The 12,638-nt window shown below is 37.2% G+C and overlaps 1 protein-coding gene across 2 annotated transcripts in view; it reads left to right on the top strand.

Annotated features, from left to right (window-relative positions):
- Window positions 1-12,638, top strand: part of IMPG1 (interphotoreceptor matrix proteoglycan 1) — a 132,560-nt gene that overhangs the window by 52,962 nt on the left and 66,960 nt on the right. For both annotated transcript variants that reach the window (XM_042937340.1, XM_042937339.1), the window contains 4 exons: window positions 3,068-3,088; window positions 4,744-4,991; window positions 8,837-8,913; window positions 9,784-9,862. In XM_042937340.1, coding sequence (XP_042793274.1) covers window positions 3,068-3,088; window positions 4,744-4,991; window positions 8,837-8,913; window positions 9,784-9,862 — 425 coding nt within the window. The remainder of the gene's footprint in view (window positions 1-3,067; window positions 3,089-4,743; window positions 4,992-8,836; window positions 8,914-9,783; window positions 9,863-12,638) is intronic.

Below are 12,638 nucleotides of genomic sequence, written 5' to 3'. Positions count from 1 at the left end.
GGGGCCATAATAGGACATATTTTTTAATGGCCGCAGGGTATATGTGAGCCCTGGCATGACAGAATGAGATTCCCCACACCAAGGGGGATTTGTAAAGTGGGTAGAGAAGGCTTCCCCCAAAGTACTTCCTGGCCCCTTCACCATCTGTTGTGTTAAAGCTATAAGTTGCCCAGAGCAAGTCTACAGACCCATAAAGAATAGCTTCCGGGCGAGCTCTACAGGTGTATTTCTCTCAAAGATATCAGGCCCCTCTGATTTGTGTGACTCCAGAGAAAGAAAATATTGAAAAGTGAAAGTTATAAAAGATGAAACCCTTAATATGTACCAAAGCAGACTCATTTTTCCTTATTTCAAGATGCTGCTCCACAATATTCCATGTGAAATCAGATGGATTAGAGGGAAATAAAAGGTGATAGTGGAATATTCTGCATAGATGGCAAAGTCTTCTGGACAAACCACTGCAGCTAAAAAGCAGATGTTGCATTTAAAGCTGAGGGAAATGATAGGAACAGTCCTTTCAAGTGGACATTATGCCCTCCTTTCAAATAAATGAAAACCTAATAATGAAAAAAAATCTATTTTAGAAGAAAATGAAAGTATTAAGGATGATGAAATTTTGCAAGATAAAGATTTTAAAGATACATCTACTGAAGCTGCATCTTTCCCATGTGTTTATCTCTGTAAGAGTTTATTCTTATTTCTGCCAAAGATGTTTATAAAATAAATTTGATCATATATTCCCAATGCTCTCCATTATGGAATGAATATTTAGTCTCCCAGAAAACAGTTGGACCCTGTTAAGCATAAAAGATATGCTTATAAGTATGGCAAGCTTTTAATCATAACTAACAATGCTCAGAATATTGTAAAGTAAACTTAGAATGAAGGAAATTGCTTCCTCATGGAGCCAGATCCCCCAAAACACTATGAGTCTCCTGGCACTGTATTTAGTTCGTTTGTACAAAACCTGATCTATAATTTCATAAGTACATTTTTTATCAGTGACCTCATTTAATTCTCCCAGACACAACTGGGAAGTTATGAGGATGTCTATGATTAACACAATTCTAAGGAGTCACAGAAAAAGATCAACTTTAAATATTGCTTTATCTTGGGGCACCTGGGTGGCTCAGTCGGTTGAGCGACCGACTTCGGTTCAGGTCATGATCTCACGGTTGGTGGTTTCCAGCCCCGTGTCAGGCACTGTGCTGACAACTTAGAGCCTGAAGCCTACTTTGGATTCTGTGTCTCCCTCTCTCTCTGTCCCTACCCTGCTTGTGCTGTGTCTCTCTCTCTGTCTTTCAAAAATAATAAATAAAAATGTTAAAAAAATTTAAATATTGCTTTATCTTTTAAAGCAATGTGGAAAACTATTACCAACCATTTAATCTAGTCGGAGGGTAGAATCTTTCAAAGGCTAGTTCACAGTTGTCCACAGCAACTTTATTTGTATTAGCAACAGTAGGAAATAACCCAAATATCCATGAACAAAGCAATAGATACACAAATTGTGGAATATTATTACCACAGACTACTACTCAAAAGAGGAAGCAACTATTATAATATACAACAATATGGTTTCATCTCAGAATAAGTATGTTGAGTGAAAGAATACAGAGAAAAAGAAATATATTATGATTCCATTTCTGTGTGACTCTAGAACATGCAAACTAATCTATAATGACAAAACAGATCAGTAGTTGCTTGGGGAGGGTGAGGCAGAAAAGATGGAGGGAAGGATTTCAGAGGGGCATGAGTAAACCTTTGGGAGGAATTAATTTGATTGTGGTAATGGTTTCACAGGTGTATAATATCAAACTTACCAAATTGTACACCGTCAACATGTGCACTTTGTTTTATGACAATTACATTTCAATGCAATTTTTTTTTAAAAAAAATGAGCAGAACTAGGTGCTTGGCCCAGGGAGCCCTACTTCTCCAAACTACAAGCCACTGCTGAAAGGAAGCAAGAGGCAGGCCCCACAGAGCAGCCCTAGTTAGAGAGTCATGGATCCTCCTCTGCTTGCACAGAAGGAAAATCATAGCAAAGTCTCTTTCAGTCATTTTACCAAGGGACAAAAGTTCAATGAATTCATACCCCAGGCAGAAAGAGCAGTAACACAAATCCCTTCATATGTAGAGAATGTCTTTGTCAACAAATTTCACCTGAAAGGTAAAATGAGAAAACTGAATATAGCTTCTAAACTAAATTCATATATACGTCCAGAGGAGTCCTAAATATATTTGTCAGTTTGATGACCAAAGTTTGATGAGTAGGCAGTGGTATGGCCAATGCGCCCAGACTTGAAATCAAGCAGGATAGGGTTTGAATCTCAGCTCTGCCACCTTCCAACTTTCCCTTTCTGTGTGTGTTCCTTGTTCTGTAAAATGGGGATTGTGTTGTTGAAAAAGATTAAATGAGGATGCATATAAACTGCCTGGTACAGACCACCCACTCAGTAAACAGGTGTTTATTTTTCTTGCAACCTGTTCCATGATGAATTGTACCACTCCCTCAAGGCTTACTGATTAAAACAATTTGAAAAACAATCAGTCAACAAAACACCAGTTCCAGTGTCCAGTCTCAGATAAATTACCTTCAGGATTAAATAAATCATTTAATGCTATTCACAGGGTGAGAAATCCATTTATAAAATACTTTCCAAAAAAACTTCCTGGCACCAGCACTACCCAAAATGTAAGACGCATTGGATATATTTGCAGCCTCTTTGGGAAGAATATGAAGAAATCAAAGAGTTTACAAAGAAGACCAAAAGTACATACAGCCTATGAACTAAGGCTGAAATCCTAATCAGAAACATCATATAATGGTGTTTACTTCCTGAGATTTATGTGGCTCTCACAATTCCATCCAAATTCTGATGGCAGTTTAATGTGTTTCCTTCAACACATTCCTGGGCAAACATGGAACACAATAGAAAGAAATCTCTCTCCCTCTCTCTCTCTCCCCTCCCCCGATATATGAAATGATTCATTGAATATCTTAATAAATTTCATAAAAATTATTTCTCCCTTGCATGTTCCCATTGCTCCTGGTGAAATGAAGACCAAAGAAAGGAAAAGATGGGTAATTTGGACTTTTCTAATATTTTGAAATATAGTGCCTTTTCTCCCACAGATTTACATACTGATCTTTTATAAGTAATTTTTACATACAAAGTCTGGGATAAGCCCATGGCTTTTTATTGGTGTCTTATTTAAATGAGACTAACTGCTGTAAACAATAATAGAAAAAAAGTTCTACAGAGGTATATCTAATGAAATATGTATATATTCAGAATTTTGTGATGTTTGAGTTATGTGTCTGCTTTTAGACATGTTTATTGTTTCTTAATTTCTTCTCTACTTTAAACAGATTCATTTCTGTATTTAATTTTATCTCCATGTGCTGTATTGTTTTTCTTAAAGACAGACACTTATTTGTATGAGCTTGAGATCCCACCAAATATGGATCTATAGCTGGATTTATGTCTTTGCTGATGTTAAAGTTTAACCATGTTAAAAAAATAATTAATTAATTAAGCAATTATTTCATACTAAAAAAACTCTTAAGTCAAAATTACTGTATAAGTACGTGAACAATGACTTGATCAGTGAAAGTGTATCCTGTAAAATTCAAAATCTAATTAGAAAAACATAAAAATGCCTTTCTCTGAGGCAAGCGTGTTTTAACAGTCTCCTAAATGTCATTTGTGATGGGAAATTGTCTGTCTGAATACACACTTGTATAAGCAGCCAACCTAAGTCTGGAATAAAGGAGAGAAACTAATTTGCTCCTTGGTTCCAAGGTCAGTTTGAACTGGGACAGAGCCCACAATACCGTGGAGAGCTCAGTAATAAGAATCCAACTTTGGCTCCTATAATTGACTAGTGAAATAATGAACTGTAGATTCTGACTGATTGTGTGGCCCAAAGAATTGCCAAGAGTAAACATTATCAGTTCCTGTGGCCTTTGAAACACTCTTGCATCCCTTTGTGTGGATTTATGGCATAAATTGAAAGGTAAAACCTGATCATGGAGGACAAAGCTACAGAGAATCCCATTTCATTTTTATATGCAAAAAGGCATTAAATCAATAAATATGATAATAAATATAGTTAATCGTATAGTACTTCCCTTTCTCTTTTTTCACACCTTTCTTCCAAGATGTTATCTTAAAAGCAGCTTGAGGAAAAAGATTATGTTATTTTAGAATTTTGTTTTTTAATTAAAAAATACTTCTTGAAAGAAGCAGAAGAGAAATAACCTGAAAATTGAAGGTTTGACTTGGTACAATATGTACATACTCTTGTCCCATTTCTATGTCCTGTATTGCTATTTCATAGACCTTCCTGAAGAAGGTTATAGAAAAAAGGACAATTCATCCTTCCTGCTGATTGGCACTGCATGACTTTACTTGTAACACCACCAAAACTACTGATCAGTAATAACAACTCTTGACAATTAACACTTTTTCAGAAGGAATAAAAATCCATGATCACTTGATGCAGTTAGTAGCCCCTCTTCAACCTGGCATTCTAAGGACTAAAATATAGGTCAATTCTTCTTCCACATTTCAAATTTCTAATAAACATTTAAACTAGCTTTGAAGTGAGATATTCTGTAAGAGCCCATCAGCAAAGATGATGAAGCTGTCTTGAATCTTTATAGAAACACAGTGACTGTCTTTATAAGGCATGTAACAACGGGTTTGGGTGGAATGTGTCCTCTGCTGTCTACAGTTCAAGCTCCACAGAGATGCGACTTTTGGCCATCTTTAAGAGAGACATTGCAGATGCAAAAAGCCCTGCGAGTAACCTCCTGTCTTTTGATTCCAACAAAATTGAGAGTGAAGGAGTCCCTCATGGAATGATGGAGGAAGACAAGCAACCAGAAATCTATCTCACAGCTTCAGACCTCAAAAAGCTAATCAGCAGAGCACTAGAGGAAGACAAATCCTTGGATGTGGAAACAATTCAGTTCATGGATGGTCAGTTGGTGATTTTTTTTTTTTATTTTTTTTATTTTTTAATATATGAAATTTACTGTCAAATTGGTTTCCATACAACACCCAGTGCTCATCCCAAAAGGTTCCCTCCTCAATACCCATCACCCACCCTGCCCTCCCTCCCACCCCCCATCAACCCTCAGTTTGTTCTCAGTTTTTAACAGTCTCTTATGCTTTGGCTCTCTCCCACTCTAACCTCTTTTTTTTTTTTTTTTTTCCCTTCCCCTCCCCCATGGGTTTCTGTTACGTTTCTCAGGATCCACATAAGAGTGAAACCATATGGTATCTGTCTTTCTCTGTATGGCTTATTTCACTTAGCATCACACTCTCCAGTTCCATCCATGTTGCTACAAAAGGCCATATTTCATTTTTTCTCATTGCCACGTAGTATTCCATTGTGTATATAAACCACAGTTTCTTTATCCATTCATCAGTTGATGGACATTTAGGCTCTTTCCATAATTTGGCTATTGTTGAGAGTGCCGCTATAAACATTGGGGTACAGGTGCCCCTATGCATCAGTACTCCTGTATCCCTTGGATAAATTCCTAGCAGTGCTATTGCTGGGTCATAGGGTAGGTCTATTTTTAATTTTCTGAGGAACCTCCACACTGCTTTCCAGAGCGGCTGCACCAATTTGCATTCCCACCAACAGTGCAAGAGGGTTCCTGTTTCTCCACATCCTCTCCAGCATCTATAGTCTCCTGATTTCTTCATTTTGGCCACTCTGACTGGCGTGAGGTAGTATCTGAGTTTGGTTTTGATTTGTATTTCCCTGATAAGGAACGACGTTGAACATCTTTTCATGTGCCTGTTGGCCATCCGGATGTCTTCTTTAGAGAAGTGTCTATTCATGTTTTCTGCCCATTTCTTCACTGGGTTATTTGTTTTTCGGGTGTGGAGTTTGATGAGCTCTTTATAGATTTTGGATACTAGCCCTTTGTCCGATGTGTCATTTGCAAATATCTTTTCCCATTCCGTTGGTTGCCTTTTAGTTTTGTTGGTTGTTTCCTTTGCTGTGCAGAAGCTTTTTATCTTCATAAGGTCCCAGTAATTCACTTTTGCTTTTAATTCCCTTGCCTTTGGGGATGTGCCGAGTAAGAGATTGCTACGGCTGAGGTCAGAGAGGTCTTTTCCTGCTTTCTCCTCTAAGGTTTTGATGGTTTCCTGTCTCACATTCAGGTCCTTTATCTATTTTGAGTTTATTTTTGTGAATGGTGTGAGAAAGTGGTCTAGTTTCAACCTTCTGCATGTTGCTGTCCAGTTCTCCCAGCACCATTTGTTAAAGAGACTGTCTTTTTTCCATTGGATGTTCTTTCCTGCTTTGTCAAAGATGAGTTGGCCATACGTTTGTGGGTCTAGTTCTGGGGTTTCTATTCTATTCCATTGGTCTATGTGTCTGTTTTTATGCCAATACCATGCTGTCTTGATGATGACAGCTTTGTAGTAGAGGCTAAAGTCTGGGATTGTGATGCCTCCTGCTTTGGTCTTCTTCTTCAAAATTACTTTGGCTATTCGGGGCCTTTTGTGGTTCCATATGAATTTTAGGATTGCTTGTTCTAGTTTCGAGAAGAATGCTGGTGCAATTTTGATTGGGATTGCATTGAATGTGTAGATAGCTTTGGGTAGTATTGACATTTTGACAATATTTATTCTTCCAATCCATGAGCAGGGAATGTCTTTCCATTTCTTTATATCTTCTTCAATTACCTGCATAAGCTTTCTATAGTTTTCAGCATACAGATCTTTTACATCTTTGGTTAGATTTATTCCTAGGTATTTTATGCTTCTTGGTGCAATTGTGAATGGGATCAGTTTCTTCATTTGTCTTTCTGTTGCTTCATTGTTAGTGTATAAGAATGCAACTGATTTCTGCACATTGATTTTGTATCCTGCAACTTTGCTGAATTCATGTATCAGTTCTAGCAGACTTTTGGTGGAGTCTATCGGATTTTCCATGTATAATATCATGTCATCTGCAAAAAGCGAAAGCTTGACTTCATCTTTGCCAATTTTGATGCCTTTGATTTCCTTTTGTTGTCTGATTGCTGATGCTAGAACTTCCAGCACTATATTAAACAACAGCGGTGACAGTGGGCATCCCTGTCGTGTTCCTGATCTCAGGGAAAAAGCTCTCAGTTTTTCCCCGTTGAGGATGATGTTAGCTGTGGGCTTTTCATAAATGGCCTTTATGATCTTTAAGTATGTTCCTTCTATCCCGACTTTCTCAAGGGTTTTTATTAAGAAAGGGTGCTGGATTTTGTCAAAGGCCTTTTCTGCATCGATTGACAGGATCATATGGTTCTTCTCTTTTTTTTTGTTAATGTGATGTATCACGTTTATCGATTTGCGAATGTTGAACCAGCCCTGCATCCCAGGAATGAATCCCACTTGATCATGGTGAATAATTCTTTTTATATGCTGTTGAATTCGATTTGCTAGAGTTGGTGATTTCATAGTTCTGGATTTATCCTCATTTTGACAGAGACACTAGGAGGTGTAGAATGTCTCAGGGTCACTGTCATTTTAACTTGGGCCTTATAAAGTCAATCATTTGTGTTACAGGCACATCACATATGGTATCATTTCTCTTTCCTCACTCCAACCTGTGTCTCATTGGATGAGCCTTTGGTGCTACTTCACATCAAGAATAGGTCCAGGAGAAGCCCAGAGTTTCAGTTCAGTAGTTCAACTACAGTCATCCAATGGAGTCCAGATAGAAAGAAGCACCCACGGACAGTTCTGTTCCATTGGCACAACCCAGATTCCCTCACCCAGTAAATTGGTTGAGTCCCAGAAGGAAATGGATGGCACATTATTAGAATAGAATAGGATGACATGAGGAGAGTTTGATAAAGGGACTATTTATAAAGTCTTTCCTAATACACAAAGGAATAGGACAGTTCTCTGGAGCCAAAAGTAGCAAGGCCCCATTACTACCTCTAGGCATTAAGGGTTTGCCTCATAGTCTAAGCCATCCCAAAGCCAGAGAGCAAAAAACCATCGATACAGTCCATATAAGTCAACATCCTAGGGCAGAGAGTAGCAGGGAGAGAAGAGAAGAGTGGATCTAAGAAAGTCAACAAGATCATCAGGCACACTCAGGATTCTCAGAGGGTAGCTGAAGGAACCCAGGAGCCTAGAACTCTTCACTAAGCCCAGCACTCTTGGCATAATAGATGGACACTAGAAATGCCATTTTAGTATGACATGGCATGAAACTGGCATTCTCTGCCAGTTCTATTTCTCTGGTTTAGGCAGTCAAACTCAACACTGGAAAACATCAAAAGGTCTCTTGGCACAACATGCAAGGCAAGGGAATCTCCTAGGCAAGAAAAGGTGAGCTTCAGACTCATCTCAGAGACCATTTGGTACTCTGGTTTATCTCTGTTCAAACTTCTGAGATGTTCTGAGAATCGGGCTTCAAGGTAGAAGTAGAATCTGCAAATGGCCCTTGGTTCCACCATTTATTCTAGCTATTTGTTTCTTTGTTAGCTAATTGTATCTTCATCCCCACTGGCCTAGCCAATCAACCTGCCTGCTTGATCCAAATCTATACAGTAAAGCTAAACATCCTAAAAGCCTACTTTAATAACTGTTCTTATCACATATACATGTAAGATGTACCCCCGCATTTGTCTTTCAATTTATTACTCATATCAGTGACTATTAGTGTATGTGATGCTGATTTCTAAATGATTTGCTACACCACTCCTTAAAAACTGATTATTGCCACATTTTCAACCCTGACTGTTTTAGTGCCCCAACCACAAAAGAAAAAAAGAAAAAGAAAGAAATACTCAAACCTTGTGATTTTTCACCTGCAGAATTGTTGGGGTCATTGCCAGGCTCCGATCCCGACTTCCAGTCAGTGCTGCCCACACTCCTTGCCGATATCACAAAGGTAAGTGAGCTTATTGTTCTTTCGTTCTTCAAATAGGAACGAAGCTTTCCATAAGAAAAAAAAATCCACTTAAGGACTGAACAGAACAAAATCTTCTTTGCAATGCTAATTATATTTTTTTTCTGTTTTTTACAGGCAGTACTTGGTTGCCATTTATATTTTCTGTGTTAATAGGATACAACTTACTTTTCAAATACCCTAAAATTCAAAATTCTCTTCACCATAGTTAGATCTTTGTTTCAATTAGTGTCAGGACTTGCTGTTTTGATAAAACAAACACATGTTCATGAACTGAAAAGAATACTTAAAGCAGAATATATAATTTAATTTTGACTTTGAGAAATAAATATAAGCATAGGTTTACTTTATAAGTTTGTTCTTAAATCTTAAGGTCTTACCTTTATTTATCTGTGAGGATTTTATAAGTATAATGTCTTCAAAAGTAAAAATAATAAATTCTGCAATAATTTTTATATTTCATTTAAAGCTATATCCATTTAATTTATGCCCAAAACTGGGATATTGATAAGTGAAAGTGCTAACTAGGCTCTATTCCCTCTTTAAATGAAGGAATTCATAAATTCAAACATGATTGGCAATTCATCGTATTTCAGTTTTTAGTTAACCCTACCTAGGCAGATTCAGTTAGTCAAGAAGGCAGTTGATCATATTTTACCACTGTATCAATGCATGTTTTCCTTTCAGGACAAATTTCTGTATTACATCCTATATCAAAATCCATCGTAGATTCAAATCAACTATAACATGATTTGCTTATATTTAAATGAAGGAAAACAATAGAGTGTAACCCTTCCCACATACAGGGAAATGTCACTTCTTAACATCTGTCTTTCTAAATTCATTCTTTAGGACGCTACTTTGAGTCCAGAACTTCCTCTTGATCAATCCAGGCTTGAGACAGTGGACAAAACAGGACACAGTACTCCTGGTGAGTTGTTTTTTTTTTTTTTACCACAAAGTCTATGTTAGCTGACGACCTCCTCTTTGAGGAAACCATCTATGACACTCCCTCCAAGACCAGTGACAAAGTCATCCTTGACCCAGGACAAGGTTTCCTCACACCAGCATTTCCAGCAGAAAAGCAGTCCATTTAACCTCTTCTGCCAGTGTCCTTCCCTTAGCTCTAGGCCCTGGGCCCGCACAGAGCACTGACACCCCTTCCCTGATGGATCTGGTGAAAGAAACTGAAATCAAAGCCGTACCAAATGCTACCCACACAAAATAGCCACCTCTATGAGGCTTCAAAACTAAAAGTCCATCAGGACAAGGTAGATCCTAAGACGAAAGTCCACAACAAGGGACTATGGCAACAGAGGACTGGGCTTTTACAATCGATACATGTCCTCTGTTCACCACTTACAGCCTGACCATTCATACCATCTGTTCTTCTGTGTGGTTTCTTTCATGCCAATTAGCTCATGTGTAATTGATAAGTAAGAATGTCAGTGAACATTGAAATCCTCTTGGTTCACTTTTGAACTTCTAAAAATGTTTATTTTTGAGACAATAGAATTAAGCTTTATCACAGTTGAAGAGAAATTTTTAGCAATTTATGAAGACCTTAAGAAAAAAAATGAAAATTCTGTAGCAGAGTCTTATTTAGTGCAAGAAGGAGTTGATTTAGTGCCTTTAAGAACTCCTATGCTTTCCACTTTATACAGCTGTATGTTGAAACTGTAGGTAAAAACGTCTTTAAGGAAACATGAACCCCAGGTTATAAGGCTGATGAGGAGGCACTATGGTTCTAAGTGCAAATGACAGTAAAGATTTGTTATGGTTTATATTTTTAAATTTTTTCCATTCTTTAAAACATTCTTTTATTCAACTATAATTAACACACAGTGTTATGTTAGTTTCAGGTGTACAGTATAATGATTCCACAATTCTATACATTTCTCAGTGCTCAATAATATATGCATACTCTTAATCTGAGTTATCTATTTCACTGACCCCCCCCCAGGCACCTACCATCTGGCAACCTACAATTTTTTCTCTGAGCTTAAGAGTGTGGTTTTTTTGTTAGTCTCCTTTCTCCTTTGTTCATTTGTTGTTTCTTATATTCCACATACAAACTAAATCATATGGTATTTGTCTTACTCTTATTTATTTAACTTAGCATTATACCCTCTAGATCCATCTATGTTATTGTAAATGGCAAGATTTCATTCTTTTTTATGACTAAGTAATATTCCATTATATATATATGTATATACATATATATATAATGTGTGTGTGTGTGTGTGTATATATATATATATATCACATCTTCTTTATACATTCATCTATCCAGAGACGCTTGGGTTGTTTCCATATCTTGGCTATTATAAATAATGCTGCAATAAACATGGGGGCACATACATCTTTTCAAATTAGTGTTTTAATTTTCTTTGGGTAAATACCCAATAGTGTAATTACTGGATCATATGGTAATTTTATCTTTAATTTTTTGAAGAAACTTTATACTGTTTTCCACATGGCTGAATAAGTTTGCATTCCCACCAAAAGAGCATGAGGGTTCCTTTTTCTCCACCTCCTTGCCAACACTTGTTAATGCTCGTGTTTTTTATTTTAGCCATCCTGAATGGTAGTCAAGTGATACCTCATGGTGCTTTTAATTTGCATTTCCCTGATGAGTAGTGATATTGAGCAACTTTTCATGTGTCTATTAGCCATATGTATGTTTTCTTTGAAAAAATGTGTATTCAAGTCCTCTGCCCATTTTTTAATTGGATTATTTGGGTTTTTTTTGTGTTGAGTTGTATAAGTCTTATATATGTTAGATATTAACCCCCTATCAGATATATCATTTGCAAATATCTTCTCCATTTGGAAGGCTGCCTTTTTGTTTGGTTGATGGTTTCCTTCATTGTGCAAAAGCTTTTTATTTTGGTATAGTCCCAATAGTTTCATTTTGCTTTTATTTCCCTTGCCAGAGGAAAGTTATCTGGAAAAAATGTGTCTATAGCAGATGTCAAATTACTGTGCTATGGCTGATGTTTTTTAAATACGATTGTTAGTTTTAGTTAGGACTCTCTTTTCAAAATTCTACACGTTTTGAGTGATCAACCTCAATCCTATTTTCCTCATAAACTCTATGTGCAATTTATGCAATTTTGTGAGATACAAGGGTTTTCACAAATACATATATGGCATGGAAGAAGAACCACCCATACAGATTATGTTTGGCTTACATGATTACCAGTGAATAAATGTTAACTGCATGATCCAATTACTTATTGCTGCATTATAAACCATCCCCAAAGTTTGTGGCTTAAAACAGCAATAATTTATTTTGCTCATAAATCTGAAATGTGGGCAGGGATCAGTGAGAACAGCTTTTTCATGCTCCATGTTGTGTCAACTAGAGTATCTCAAGCTAATGGGTATTGAACATCTTTGTCCAAGTTGGTTCACTCACATAGCTGGCAAATCAGTAGTCAACCATGGCTGTTGGCTGGTTGGTGGGGGGTGGAGTGGGGCTCATTTATTTTCTATGTAGGACTCTTCAACAGGGCTGCTTGGACATCCTTAAAGCTTGGCAGCATGGGCTCAAAGAGTTAATATGGCAAGAGGCAGAAGGTAGAAGCCTTCACTCTCTTCACTACTCAGAATCAGTGTCACTGCCTCCCATTGTAATGGCTAGACAGACATAGAGCTTATCTCAATTCAGGGGGAAGGAACATAGACCTTATCTCTTGATGGGA

The sequence above is a fragment of the Panthera leo genome, chromosome B2 (assembly GCF_018350215.1).
Source record: "Panthera leo isolate Ple1 chromosome B2, P.leo_Ple1_pat1.1, whole genome shotgun sequence".
NCBI classification, from domain to species: Eukaryota; Metazoa; Chordata; class Mammalia; order Carnivora; family Felidae; genus Panthera; species Panthera leo.
Note: the sequence above shows the minus strand (reverse complement) of the source record. Positions and strands in the feature narration are given on the sequence as shown.